This window comes from Psammomys obesus, unplaced genomic scaffold (assembly GCF_907164565.1).
Source record: "Psammomys obesus unplaced genomic scaffold, mPsaObe1.curated_primary_1811, whole genome shotgun sequence".
Taxonomy (NCBI): domain Eukaryota; kingdom Metazoa; phylum Chordata; class Mammalia; order Rodentia; family Muridae; genus Psammomys; species Psammomys obesus.
This window is the reverse complement of record NW_026593286.1, coordinates 28,227,465-28,241,715: the sequence shown is the minus strand read 5'-3', so window position 1 is coordinate 28,241,715 and position 14,251 is coordinate 28,227,465. Positions and strand designations below refer to the sequence as shown.

Sequence of the window (14,251 nt, the reverse complement as noted above, 5' to 3'; positions counted from 1 at the left end):
CCTGAAAAAAGATGTAAAAAGTAGTATTTATAGCCTCATTTGAAGAAAGAGCTTTCCTATGGCAGACACCAGCTTCAGGATTGTTGTCTCAATTATGTTAAAGATATGAAGATAAGTAAGTGAAACCAGGCTATCTTTATCAAAAGCAAGCATCACATCATATTTTAGAATGCCTCTTTTGCCTCAGAGTATCTCCGTATGACGGAGTGGGAATCTGAACACATTTGCATATTTCCATTCAAGACATAGCGTTTGGCATTCTCAAAAAGAATAAGGGTAGCTGATGGCAATTTTTATCTGAAGAGATTTGTGCATGTTAGCAATATACCATATCCTGACAGCGTAAGAAGGGCATATGGGGCCCATTAACTCACCAAATCTGCCACTGTTCTGCAAATTTTTATTAAGCAAGTGAAGTCCCTAATAGTCACTTATGTTATAGAATGCGTGTCAAATGCTATCAATAAGCAAGGGGATTGTTTTCCCCTAGTGAGAAGGCATTTGAAGTGTGTAGGAAGGCTTGACAAAAGAATAAAACACTTTAAGCAAGCACTGTATTAATAAAACTGCATCCTGCTGGGAGCCAACATACGTATTATGTGCACTTTAATGTCTGCTGCTAACAAGCTTGCAGAGTGCCATCTTGATCATAGATTCTTCTTCCCTCCATATTTTCTTCCTCCAAATTCTAACAGTGAACCTGATTGGAATTAAATAAACAGAAAACATAGTGGTGTGTTTATGTTTTTTTGTTTTGTTTTGTTTTGTTTTTGTTTTTGTTTTTTTAAACATGCTCTTGGCAGTTGGGCATTCTCCTTAGACTTAAACTTAAGACTTTAAAGGCTTAGCAAGACTTAGAAACATGGATCATCATGGCGGCAGAGTCCCTCACGCAAGGCCCCCTGGTGAGTCAGAGGACACACCAGGAAATTAGCAGACATCCAAACCAAATAGTGTCCATTTTATTAAGCACTCGTGGCAATCGAGCCAAATAAATAGTGTCCATCGATCTTGTGTTGAATGTCAGAAAACAGGTTAGTATAAAAATCCCATTAGCTGAATAAAGCCGGAGAAACGTCAAAAGAGACAACTTCGTAACCTCTCTAAGATTTTCACAGTGGCAGTAGTGAAAACAGTGGTTGTAATTAAAAGGCCTATGAATTACATCTTCAAAAGGATTCAACATTTCATTCATATCTCTTCAATTGCTAGGATATTCCTCTAATATACCCGAGAGCAAATAGTTGCAGTCCTGTGTAAAACTGAAGGTTAAGGAAGAGAACATGATGAACTCCAGAAACTTTATAAAGAAAAAAAAAAAAAAAGTAAAACAGTCTTCCATCAGAACCACAATGTAAAACTTTAAGGTTCTCCCTCCATCAACATGTCCTTTCCATGACACTTTAGCTTCTTTGCTGTCTTAGAAGACCTTCCTCATGTGAGGCCCACTCGGTTTTCAGTTTCTTAGATAAGCCTTCTATTTATTAGTACAGACCCGTCAGGAATCATATTGCTGCTATTTCAGTCTCTGTACTATCTCAATATAATGCAACAAAACAACTACATTTTAAGCAACAGCCCCAAGAGATAGCTAATAGTTGCTCTAAGGTGATGTGGGTTATAAAGGAAGTTGGGTATTAATTATAATACTTGCCATTTAAAAAATTGGTGGTGTGTGTAATTTTACCTCATTTTCTCATTTGCCACTGTTATTTAAATTGCTTCCCAGCACTAAGCATGTGCATAAAAGATGATTGTTCCAAATTTAACCTTTTAAATAAAATGTGTTCTATTAAGTCGTTACTGCTCCCTCTCTTTTCCATTGTTTGTTCATTTGTCGTTGATCCTAAAGATAGGCATCTGTGTCAGAGAGTATGGAGAAAGACCCCTACTTTTTGTGCCTATCACCCATTTGGATTTTCCACACTGTTTTAAAAAATAGTTTATTCTAGTGTTGTAAAGAATTTCAACTTGTCAATTAGGATAATGATAAGTATTTCTCCTGGGGATAATAGACATTATTCAGCCAAAAAGTTAAGAAGTTCCTTGTAAAACCTAATGTGACTAGGAAATTTGCAATATTTAAATTAAAAAAAAAAGTCAAACCAGTCAGAAGCGAAGAAGCACCAAAAACCTTGCCTTTCTAGAAACCCCATCTTTAGAATAGCCACACACACTAAGGCCCTTTGCTCAACTGTATTTTCAGTGCACATCTTCCAGAGCAAAATGAGCTGCAGCCAGAGACACAGGGAAGGAGTGTGCATCTTTTGGGCAGTACACAAAAGCACCTGAGGCCGTATTCAAGTGCAGTGTGCTCTCAGCTTTTCTTTCTGTCTCTCTTTACAATCCAGAGAGGGCCTAGCCATCAACGCCATCCCACCAAATTCACCCAGCACCACTCTCAAGCTTCCACTTAACCAAAGTGGTAAGTGTGGAGAATCTTTACCTAGATGTGTGCTGAGTGATCTTTCTTTCTTTTTCTTTATCAATCTGCCATAATTTCCTGTGTGCTGTTTATATGCCCATTTTTAACATAGGAAAGATGGGAATTAAAAAGAGCTTAGTGATTTTCCTGGCAATACTGGCAGTGGAGTCACATCTGTTCGGTTACCAGTCATGATGTTCTCCCCTTCTTTTTAGTTTCCATGGATGATGACCGTAGCTAAGGTTTTCTGTGTGCTACTGAGTGATCTTCCAAGCACGTAGCATCTACGTACTTCTGTCATCTTCACCACAAACCACCGGGGTGCCAGCATTTCACTCATTTTATAGTAGTGAAACGGAGGAACCCAAGGTTAATGACTCAAATCTAAAAGTCTAAAACTTTTAAACAGAGGAACTTAAGTTTCCAATCCAGGTTCCTAACTCTTCAGATGACTTCTTTCATGTGGTTAAAATAAATAGTTTAGGTTTCATACATTTGAATTTTAAATTTTCAAACATGCTAATCAAAATTATAGCTAACATCATTTATATTGGTGTGCAGAAAAAAAATTTTTTAAGAAGAATCTTGCTGTGTAGCCCAATCTGGCCTTCAACCTGTCCAGATAATTCTGCCTTTGTCTCTAATGTTCTAGTATTACTACTATGCATCCCATATTTGGCCCAGATTTCTGTCTAATGTCATAAATTCAAATAAAAAGAGTTCTGATTTTCTAGTATGTAATTGTTTAAAATGTTTTCCTGTATTTAATTTGTGTCATTGTCCTTAAAATTTCTCAGCTAGCAAATCTTCTGTGATTGTCACACACACACACACACACACACACACACACACACACAAGCAGCTAAGACTGTCATTTAATTTCTGATGAGAAGCAAGCAGCAGTCTTCATATGAGACTTGAAGATGGCAGTACTTGTCTTCACAGATTGTTAGGAAGGTTAAAATAATTAAATAGATTTAAAATACATAAACCTGTGTGTTGCAAGTTCTCTGCAATACCAGCTACTGTGGTAATATTTAGTTATCAACATAACTGATTTGTAGTATTTTTCTACTTATACTGTAGATTCCACTGTAAATATTTTTAGGCACAACAAGAGATAACCTTGGCTGTCAGTGCCTGATAAGTACGATTTGACTCACTACCCGACTAGAAACGAAACGGAAAATATCACAAGATACTTAGACAGGTGAGAACAGGATGGTCATAAGCAAATAGTAGCCAAGAATGGATGTCAGGGGAGTGGCTGATTATGTGTGGTGCCTGGGTCAGTTAAATATGATGAATGTGAGCGGAGGAAAGAGACAGACTCCTCAGGGAACATGGACGCGGGCTTCCTGGTTTGTAACTTCCCCTCTCCTTGTTCCCATCCTCGAGCACCAGCGGTTGGCAGGGTAGCATGGACATTGCAAACTGTGAATGTAAGTACAGTCATTGTTGGTAACTGATGTGGTGGTTATCCACAGAGCGTTGTTTAGGAATTCTATGCCTGTGTTCAGGGGGCATGTTGATTAGCGGTTTTCATACACTGTCTGTTCCTGGTGTTAGTATCAATTTAACAGTAGCCCTATGTGAAACAGTGGGAATCCTTTCCCTGTGTTTTCTAATAGGGCTTTTGTAGAATCCATATTATTTATTTAAATGTTTGATAAAGTTCTGCCGGTGTCATCACCAAGTCTTAAAGTGGTCTTTGAGAGAAAGTTTTACTTACAAACTCATTTTAAAATTTAGCTATTAGGCCATATATATGGTTTACTTCTATGTTTTAAGGCTTTACTAAACTGCACCTTTCCAGAGTTTTTTTTCCCATCACTTGACAGCTGTCTAAATCTCGACCTAATTCTTCCAGACAATTGAGGCACAACCGGTCATCATTTCTAAGTGAACCCCTGTGCTATGAAACTTGCCACTGCAAAGGTTGGAAGTGGGCATCATTTTCATCACTGTGTGAACCTCAAATGCTGTTTTGTTTTTTTGTTTTTCCTACTGGGATTGGTTTTCTAGGTCTTAGGGTTATGGGGGGTAGTTGTCTCTGAAGATATCAGAAAAAAAAAATAGTAAGCTGGTTCTGTGCTTTACAAACCCCATATGCATTGGCTTCCCTGAATGTCACATAGCATGACTTTTACAAGGGACAGCACTGGATTGGGTCTGTTCTGTGTCCTCTTTCTACACCATCTCCAGGAAGCTGTCTAGACTAAAAGCTGGGGTGATCATGGTGCTGACTGTATTTGTTTTCCATCTTTATAAGTCTGTGCTTTGTGACCTAATGTCTACTTTGTTGAATGCCATTACTACAAATTTTGTCTTTTCTTCATTGGGAAAATATAAAACTTTTCCCTTCTCTCTCTCTTTTGACCAGATATAGGAGTCTGGTCCTTGAGTCTTGAATATGTGCATACATATTGCTTTAATACTCAGGGAGCTTTATTATCTGGTACATATCCCCAGGCCATTGAATGTAGTTTTTCTCTTGCACACATCAAAGAAAAAGCCCAGTTAAAAGAACTGCAAGTACTGACATTTTTTATGTGTTATATTCATAGAAGGGCTAATAAACATAGCTCCCCATAGTTCACTCTAAAATGTCTGTGGATAAAATTGAGGCAGATATCTCTCCCAGGATAGGCTGGGAGAGAAAAAAAAAGTCTCAAATCTTTGCCAGTAAAAGATTTAATTTGTTGTGAATCTATATGAATTTATAGTTTTAAATTGTCTGATTTACAGGCAGGTCTAATCCTTGTCTCTTTTATTTCTTCTCAGTGCCAGATGAAAGCAAAGTCCAGTCATTGGCCGATCGCAGATCAGGTAAGAAATTCCTTGTAATTGGCTTTTCTCTTCCTGGAAATCACTGGCTGTGTTTTAGCAGCATTTGGATCCTGTTCCTATTCAGCAGCCAGTATAAGGCTTTCTAATTAATACATGAGATGTCTCTGTCTTCCACAAAGATGAATTATCGCTTGGCTGTGTGCATAATGGCATAATGCATGCTGACTCAAAATGTTTGAGAAAAGAGAAGAAAGGTTTCCAGAATAGTCATCATAAAACCAAAAATCTTAAACTTACATGCTAGATGAATACTTTCAAGAAACAAAAAAAAAAAAGTTGAAAAGGAAAGCTAAGAAAATTTGGAAATTTTTTCTACATAATTTCTCCATGACTTTCACATTGGGGAAGAGAGAAGATCAAAGAACAATGTAATCATTTCTCAGGGAAAAAAAATTAAAAATAGGTATATATAGTGTTGTTACAAGGAGGGCCTGCGCCAGAGATGGCTGTATTATCCCTCTTCTTCCTCATGAATGAGCTCTCATCCTGATCTCTGAGAGGTCACCTGGCTTTCCAAAGGTCTTTGAGGTCTTATTCTATCCCGATGAGTCACCTTCATGTATCAGTCCCAAGCCTTGTCTTCTCTTCCTAGTGGCCTCCCTTCTCCACTGCTCTTTCCTCAGTATCATTCATGCAGGTTATTTGCAAACACATAAAGTTAGTAAGATAGCGAACCTTACTGTAATTCCCGACCTGTAGGGATGCATCATTTTGTAGGAAAATACCCATGTGACTCAGATGTGCCACTCTATAGAGGATTATGGATGACTGGCATCCCTCCCATGCTGAAACAAAGAATTCTTCCCCATCACGGTGTTTGTGCGCCAATTACCTTTCCAGCTGAAGTGGCCTTGATGCCTCATTAATTGTGTCATGTTCCAGAGCAAGATTATTATATTTTCTCCTTCTCTAAATTTTCTAGCGACGGCAGCAGTATGTCTGCAGAGTATGAACAACTGGTTTATACTCCTAGGTTTCTTCTCCTCTTCTTCCTAATAAAGAACCTAAATAGTTAGATACTAAGAACAATGACATTCTTTTTATGTGGTTACATAGAATGTTTATAAGTTGTATTCATGAGAGTGAACAAATAATAAGCTTCCTTGTTATTTTCACAAATTCTAATCTTGTTTTCATAAAAATCTTCTTTTGCTGATAATCAAAAATAAGTCACTCTTTTAAACTGAGACTATAATCTTAGCTTATTGCTATAATAAAAATGTTGGTTTTAATCTAATGTGGTGTAAATCTCTATAAAGAACTACTCTACAAAATTTGAAATAATAACCATACAGATTTTGAAAGATCAAAATTGGCAAAATTTCTTAGCTGGCAGATATGTATCTTATAGAAGTCCTTATGACAACTTTACCTCAAACAGCAGACGGAGGTAGTACCAGCAAGCTTTATACAATAAAAACTATAGTGTTAAGATATACTGAATGACATAAAGATTTGCTACTAACATATCATCACTCCAACTATCATTTTTTCCTATATCTTGGAACCTTCTATATATTGCTACACCATATAGGTTATATTGTTGGACATCTGCAGAATCTATGCATAATACAAAAACAAAACAAACAAACAAAACAAAATGTTACCTTACCTGGGCCTTTGATTCAATTTGAGTTCTGAGGCATCAACCACTTAATGATTCAGGGAAATAAGATATTTGATAATTTTACAGCAAACATGACCTAAAGTGAAGAGGAGTAAACAAACCCCTGTGGTTACATACCGATGTGTTATAATGAAGAGGTTCATCCTATATAACAGTAGAGATGCTTGCGAGAAAGTACAGAGCATCACTAGAGAAGAATATGTGACTAAGTCTGTAAATGTGCGTACTCCAAGAACATGACCTATAATAGTTTTTTACATGTGTGATTTTGAAAAGCAACCTTAAATATGATTTTCTTCAGGCATCAATATCTCATATAAAAACTGAGCTCCGGTATGTATTCATGTAGAGTAATGATTCTCAACCTATGGGTCACAACCACTTGGAGGGGGTTACATAGCAAATATTCTGTATATCATATATTTACATTACAATTTATAGCTAGCAAAATTACAGTCATGAAGTAACAATGAAAATAAGCTTATGGTTGGGGATCACCATAACGTGAGGAACTGTATTATATCAGTCCCAAGCATTAGGAAGTGTTAGGAAGATTGAGAACCTCTGATGTGGAGGGATTTCTCCTAGGGTGTTGGTGATGGAGGGTAGTGACATTGTAAAAACAAAGAATTAAGCGTCCTTTCAATTCTGAAAACTTTGTTAGGAAGTCATTTAAACTTTTTGCAGCAAATAAATTAACTATAGGTAGCTAGACAGATAACTGACAAAAGGCAGACAATTAAATAGATGATAGAAAGATAGATAGATAGATAGATAGATAGATAGATAGATAGATAGATAGATAGATAATTGGAAATTAATCTGCCATGGCAAACTTCTAGGGTATTCTGTAGGCTATTGTCAGGCTAAATTTTACCTTGTAAGAGACCATGATCATACTCCTGCCGGTACTCAAATGATCCCTTAACGCTTTCCTGAGATACAGGGTTTTGCCTTCCTGAAATCCTATCTTTGGAATTCTTAAGTACTAGATCAACGTATTTTGGCTAAGAAGAGCAGCTTTCTTTTTAATTCCAGAAATGTGGACAGCTTTAACATTATCCAAGACTATCAGGAAGTTAAAGTAAATTAAATTGTATATGCTGACTTAAATCTACCATCCATCTTATTTGGGAGGATACTCAACGTTTAATAAATTCATCAGAGTTAAGCTTTCTTCTGAGTCAGCCACTTAGTGAGTAGAGAGCCATTCTGTGCCAAGTTCCATCTACTGGTCTGGCTTGGGTGCATCCCAATTTTGTGACAAGATTTTCGGCACCTTTTCCTTGGTTTAATCTTTAAGTGGTTGATGCCTCAGGCCTAAAATCATATCAAAGGCCCAGGTAAGCTAAATCTTCCTATAATTTTTGGCTCAAAATGGTGGTTTCCCTTCACCCCTTCTGGAATCAACACATTACTCTTGAGATTCTCATAACAACCAACTCATTGCATGAGCTTTCCTTAAGAGCAAGCACATTCATCCCACTATTATCTCAGTGAGGTTTGTAATCTTGTGAGGTCTTCACCATGTAAGGGAACTCTACAGAATGATAAGACCCACCCAGAGAAGTTAGAAACAGAATAGCTTGTGTTTAGTTCAAGTTCTAGTGAATCTTGGAAAATACTTTCGTGTCTTTCTCAATAATTGAACAATATTCATACCCTAGAAACGCAAGGTAGACAAATGTACTTAAACAAGAAAACTAATTTTTTTTATTTTTTATTTTTTTGCAATTAGGACATTATTAAGTCATTTAACCCCTTTCATTACCTCCCCCTCACTCTCTCAAATTTATAGCCCTATTTTTTAATAGATGAATGTGTGTCTTCCTAGAGATATTTCTTTAATAGATGAGTGTGTGACCTTCCTAGATGAGGAGGTCTTCCTAGATATATAACTACAACAGGCTTAGACTATATCATGTTATACACACACACAAACACACAAATATATATTTACATATATATGATTTTAGTTCTGGACGCTTGGTACCGGATAGTTTTAAGATGACTTCAGTATTCTGAAGAAATCTTAGAATCCAGAGAAAATAAAATTAACTTGGTGTTTGATATTTATATATAAATATATATATATATATATATTTTTTTTTTTTTTAAATTTGGCTGTACTCAGAGCAATACAGTCTACCTGGGATATACTTCCTTCCTACTTCCCCTGTTTAAATACTGAACCTCACCAATAGTTCAGTGTTCCTCTTGTATTCAGTTTGAAAGAGCCTATAAATTTTACTTCCTTTTTTTTCCTACTGTGTCATCTTCTTCTTCTGTTGTTTTGATTTACTGCTTGGAGCTGTTTTAATATGTATTGACTGTCTGCAGGGATCTTTGCTGACCCAGCTCTTTAAGATGATGCAGTACTGAGAAAGCCAGGGAGTTCTTCTTTACGAGCTTTGACATATTAATTAGCAAAATGGACTAAAAAGCTTTCCGATTTCTGTTTTAATTTCTTATATTCTCAAACACCTGTCTATACAGCTGTAAAACAGGCGAGTCTGTGAAAGTAATGGCGAGCACTAAGTACAGACCTTCTTTGAATCAAGTTTATCAATTAAGAAACACATTCTTATTAGCAGCTGAGGTGGAGTTCTTCGTACCAGGAGCCATGCAGCCATGAGGTGTGGCTGACATGCTGACACAGTTGATTGGTGTAGAAATTAAACTTCTAGGCATTTAACCTTTATCTTGTGCCTGGTCACTGTGGTCCTAGGTAATGAACCCAGATATTATGCTTTAGGGACATTCATGTTTTTATAGAATGTTCTAACACTGTATAGTCCCAGGAATTGAGAATAGTGGCAAATACTGGTCCTTACATCCCATTCTATTAGGAAGACATGACTGACCTTTTGTAAACTTGGTTAATTGAAAAGGAGACACATATTCTAGACTGTGTTACTTTCATCAAAATGAGAGACATCTAATTTTGCCTTAGTTTTCTCTCACGAAAATATGAAAGTCTATAGGTATATGAAAGAGTGGGTCAAGTTGAGAGATATAGGAAAGAGAAAATGTGTGTGTTGACTATAAGTTATATTAAGGTATATAGGATATGTATTCTTATCTCAAAGTTTAGAGGTTAATGTGGAGGTTGTTACTTTGGTAAACCTTTCATTCTCTTCTAAGTGTAATGTGTATAATCTTCAAATATAAATATTTTTTTCAAGTGAGGCCTAGGAAGTTTCTGGATCTTTGTAAAAGAATTGAGCTTTTTAGATGGGCATGCTGGTGCATGCCTACAATCTCAACACTCAGGAGACAGTGGTTGGAAGAGCATGGGTTCAAATTCACCTTTGACTAGATGTAAGTTTCAGGCCTAACCCGAGATGCATAGTCAGTTCTTGTTTCAAAGAAAAAGTAACAGTAAATAAATAAAAGCTTTTAAAAGCAAAAATGAGTTTAGATAGTGACTTCACTATAAAAAAAAATTACCCAGTGGGCTCCCATAAGTTTGTCTTTATTTCAATATTTAGAGTATCAAAAGTAAAATGCATTGTTTTAATAATATGTCAAACCATGGCAGTTTTTCATGTTTAAGTCTTCCAGTTGGGTTGCTGCTTTTTTGTGATTTCTGTGGATGGAGAAATAAAAATTCAATGTTAGTGGTTAGAGGGCTTGATCCCTGATTATTTCCACATTTTTAAGAACGAAGTGAGGATATCTGATCATGTGCTGGGAAACTTGCAATCTTTTGGCATTTGTTATATTGTTTAAATGTAGTGTTAGATATACATACACATATACATTTCCCTCTGTCTCTAGCTTTGGCTTACATTTCAGAAAGATTGGGAAGTTATCATCAAAAAGTTAGCAACGTGTATAAATCACACACAGAACTGATATGGAGCATTCTCTGTGGTGTAAGTGATTATTGAACGCTGTGGTCTTCTAAAATTCGATGACTCAAACAGAAGTAAGAACAAATATACCCAACCAGTCCTTTTCATAAGATTTAAATAGGATTTTAAAAAGATTTTAAAAAATGTGAGTAAAGCAGGTTTGGGTATCTCTAAATTATATATGTAAATAAGGGTCTTCTTTTAAATTAAAATTCACGATAAATTATTTGGGTCCTCTTCATGTGTATGAAATGTGTCTGTATTAGTTACTTTCTGTTAAGGTGATAAAGACCATGACCAAAAGGAAGTGAAGAATACAGGAGTTTATTTTGGCTTATGGTTCCAGAGGACTGGAGTTCACAATAACAAGAAAGGACCTGTATAAGCAGGAGCAGGAAGCTGGGGATCACATTATATCCACACACAGGAAGCAGATAGAACAAGCAGAAAGTGGGGCTAGGTTATAAACTCTTAAAGCCCATCCCTAGGGACGTACTTCTCCCAGCAAAGGTGCATTCCGTAATAACCACCACCTCCATATATGCACAACTACCAGTCGTGCCAGGTAAGTGTTCAGATACATGAGCCTATGGGGGACATTCCATTCCTCTTTCTGTGCTAGAAATACCAAGGGAAATAAGACATCATTCTGCCTTCTCTAAGTTTAAACACCCACCACATATCAGCTCAATGTATTCTCACTAAAGAGGGCAGGACAGAAATTCCAGAGCAGAGATAGCACTCAGTTTCTTGGGCATGGGGAATGGCCATCAGGTGTGCTTCTGTAGGAGAATATAGATGCTAGCATACCTTCGAGATGTAGAAAAGATCAACAAGCTAGCTCATTGAGGAATATGTAAACATGAAGCATCAAAGTGTACACAAGAAATTATAGGCAGTTCAGAGTGCACAGAGTTCCAAGGAAGAGCAACAAAATTCCAGTCAAGAAAGAAGGCAGAAATTAAATAGTGAAAACTCCTGCTCAGGCAAAAGTTCATCTAATTTTATCATACCTGCTCTCCATAGATTAAAGATGGAAGGATGAACATTTTTATATTCTGCTAATATCACTCTGTCTGTTGTAGAGACTTGGCAAAAAAAAAAAATAAGAAAAATATATTGTAGAGAATGTATAATTAAGTGATTATAAATGGAAAGAAGAGAAAAATATTTCGGTAATAATAACTTGAGATATGTCTTTATTTAAAAAAAAACTGGTAGATGAGTGACAGATTCGGTGTGCTTCTGAGTATTGTCAGTCAGCTATTCCTTCCACTATGTTATATAAGAAAACCAAAAGCAAACCTGTCTGGGAAGTCTGCCCCTTTCTGATTTCAGCTGCAATGGTTTAGCATCAACCCATGAGATAGGACCAGGTGTCATTTATGTGCCTCTAATCCTCTGTGGATCAGTACTTTCCTGCGTTATGCACCTTTCCACAACAAGAGTAATAAGATAGAACTAGTTGAGAGAAAGAAAGGAATCCCTATGTTGTATGCTAGAGACTTCTGTTAAGTGGCCAGGGGGAAGGCAAGGAGAGCAGGAAGAGATGCAGTGTGGCAATCTAGAAGAAACTGTGAAGGGGTGGATTGCACACAACAGTTAGAGGGGCAGTGCACAGAAAGTGGAAATGAGAAACGAGGAAGAAGACAAGTGTCCTGCCAACTCAATCTTCACACTTTAAGGGAAGAAACTTGATTTGAGAGGGCTAAAGGGAAGCAGGATTCTGAGTGGTGAGCTGGAAGACTTCAATTAAGACCAAGAGGCAGGAGAATTTCAGAGATGAGATTGAAACTGAACAGCCATTTAGCAGCCATGGAAAGGCTCAAGAAGACAAGTGTGAGATGAAGGATAAAGTCGGGGAGAGAGCCACAGTGAACGTAGGGGGTGTTAAGAGGCTTCCAGCCCATAGCTCTGAGACGGAAGGAATGATGGGCCTGGTTTGTTTGAATGGCTCTGAGGTTACTAAGAGAACTGGTCCTAACTTGTCTGGTAAAGAAAGAAAAGTTCAGCTCCGGCTAAGACTCAGGGATGACCAGAATGGGTGATTTCTTCTGTTTTTCTGTGTCTGATAAAACAGGAGATCAAGAATTTGCTAATTTAGTGCTGGGAATATAGCCCAGTGTATAAAGTGCTTGTCATGTCAGCATGAGAATCAGAATTTAGCTCCTTAAAACTCAGGTAAAAGCCGTGTGAACATAGCAGCCCACCCTTTAATCTGAGCCAGAAATACTAGGCCTTCAGAGGCCAAGATGAGAGTATCTCAGGGCAAACTAGCTAGATACAGCCAAAACAGCAAATTTGGGGTTCCGGGAGAGACGCTACCTCAGAAGGTAAGGTAGAGAGATGGAGGAGGATACATGAGGTCCACCTTTGGCTCACACATCCTTCACACATTCAAGGATACACACACGCACACACACACACACACACACACACACACACACTAGCAGGCATGCACACACACTACATGCACATGAAAAAACAAAAAACAAAAGAGAATTTGCAAAGTGAAATGGCCCCACAGTAGGAAAATTCTAACTTTTTCATTAGCCATATGAATCAAAGGTGACATTAACTGGAATTAGTTTTAATAGACTCGAGGGGGAGGGATTGAGCATACGAGAAAGTACCTCACGTATGAATAAGAAATAGAAAAGGCTTACGTAATCTTTCTAAAAAGTTCAAAGGAAAATATATGATCTTTCTAAAAGACCAAGGGGAAATGGAAGTATATCTAGGGAATATAGGGAAACTTTATTATTATTATTATCATTATTATTATTATTATTATTATTATTATTATTATTGGTTTATTTCATGTTCCATTAATGAAACACTCTAAGCCATGTCTATGAGATTTGAGAAAGAAATTTTGGAGAGAAGAAAAAAGAAAAAGGCCATTGTTAGAGGCGTAGAACTAGGAGGGCGGTTCTGTAGCAGGCAGTTTTAGAGAGTGAGCTTAGAGTGCATTGAGGGTGGATTCACCTGCAGGATGGGTGGACGTGTGGGTGAAAGGTGGGAGAACTTAAGGCTCTTCAAGGTGTTCATTCCAATGTCAAGTCAGCCCATGCTGACCCCTATAGGGTCTGCAAACCCATGGCCAAGGATAATCAGAAACTCCACAGGTAGCAGCTAACCCATGAGAGAATTGGGATATAAGTCATTGAAAAAACAGGCAACTGAAAACTATGTTTTGAGCTGGGTGTGGTGGCGTATGCATGTATCCTAGTACTCAAGACAGAGGCCAAAGAATTGCCATGAGATTGAAGCCATCCTGAAATGCATAGTGAGACTCTGTCTCAAAAGCTTTTAGAAATATAAATATATATGTAATTCTTATATAAGTAATATAACTTATAAATATGTATAATTCTAATAATGTGTTAAATGTACAATATTTAGGAACAGTTCCACGCAAATACAGAAATGCCACATTCAGTGGTTGGTGAATGAGCTATCGTTTCCCAAAGCAAAGTATCTGTTAGAATT

The 14,251-nt window shown here is 37.2% G+C and overlaps 1 protein-coding gene across 1 annotated transcript in view; it reads left to right on the top strand.

Moving 5' to 3' along the window:
- The window catches only part of Pard3b (par-3 family cell polarity regulator beta), a 517,239-nt gene that overhangs the window by 177,699 nt on the left and 325,289 nt on the right, over positions 1–14,251 (top strand). The window contains exon 14 of the mRNA XM_055616796.1: positions 5,210–5,254. Within this exon, the coding sequence (XP_055472771.1) occupies positions 5,210–5,254 (45 nt within the window). The remainder of the gene's footprint in view (positions 1–5,209; positions 5,255–14,251) is intronic.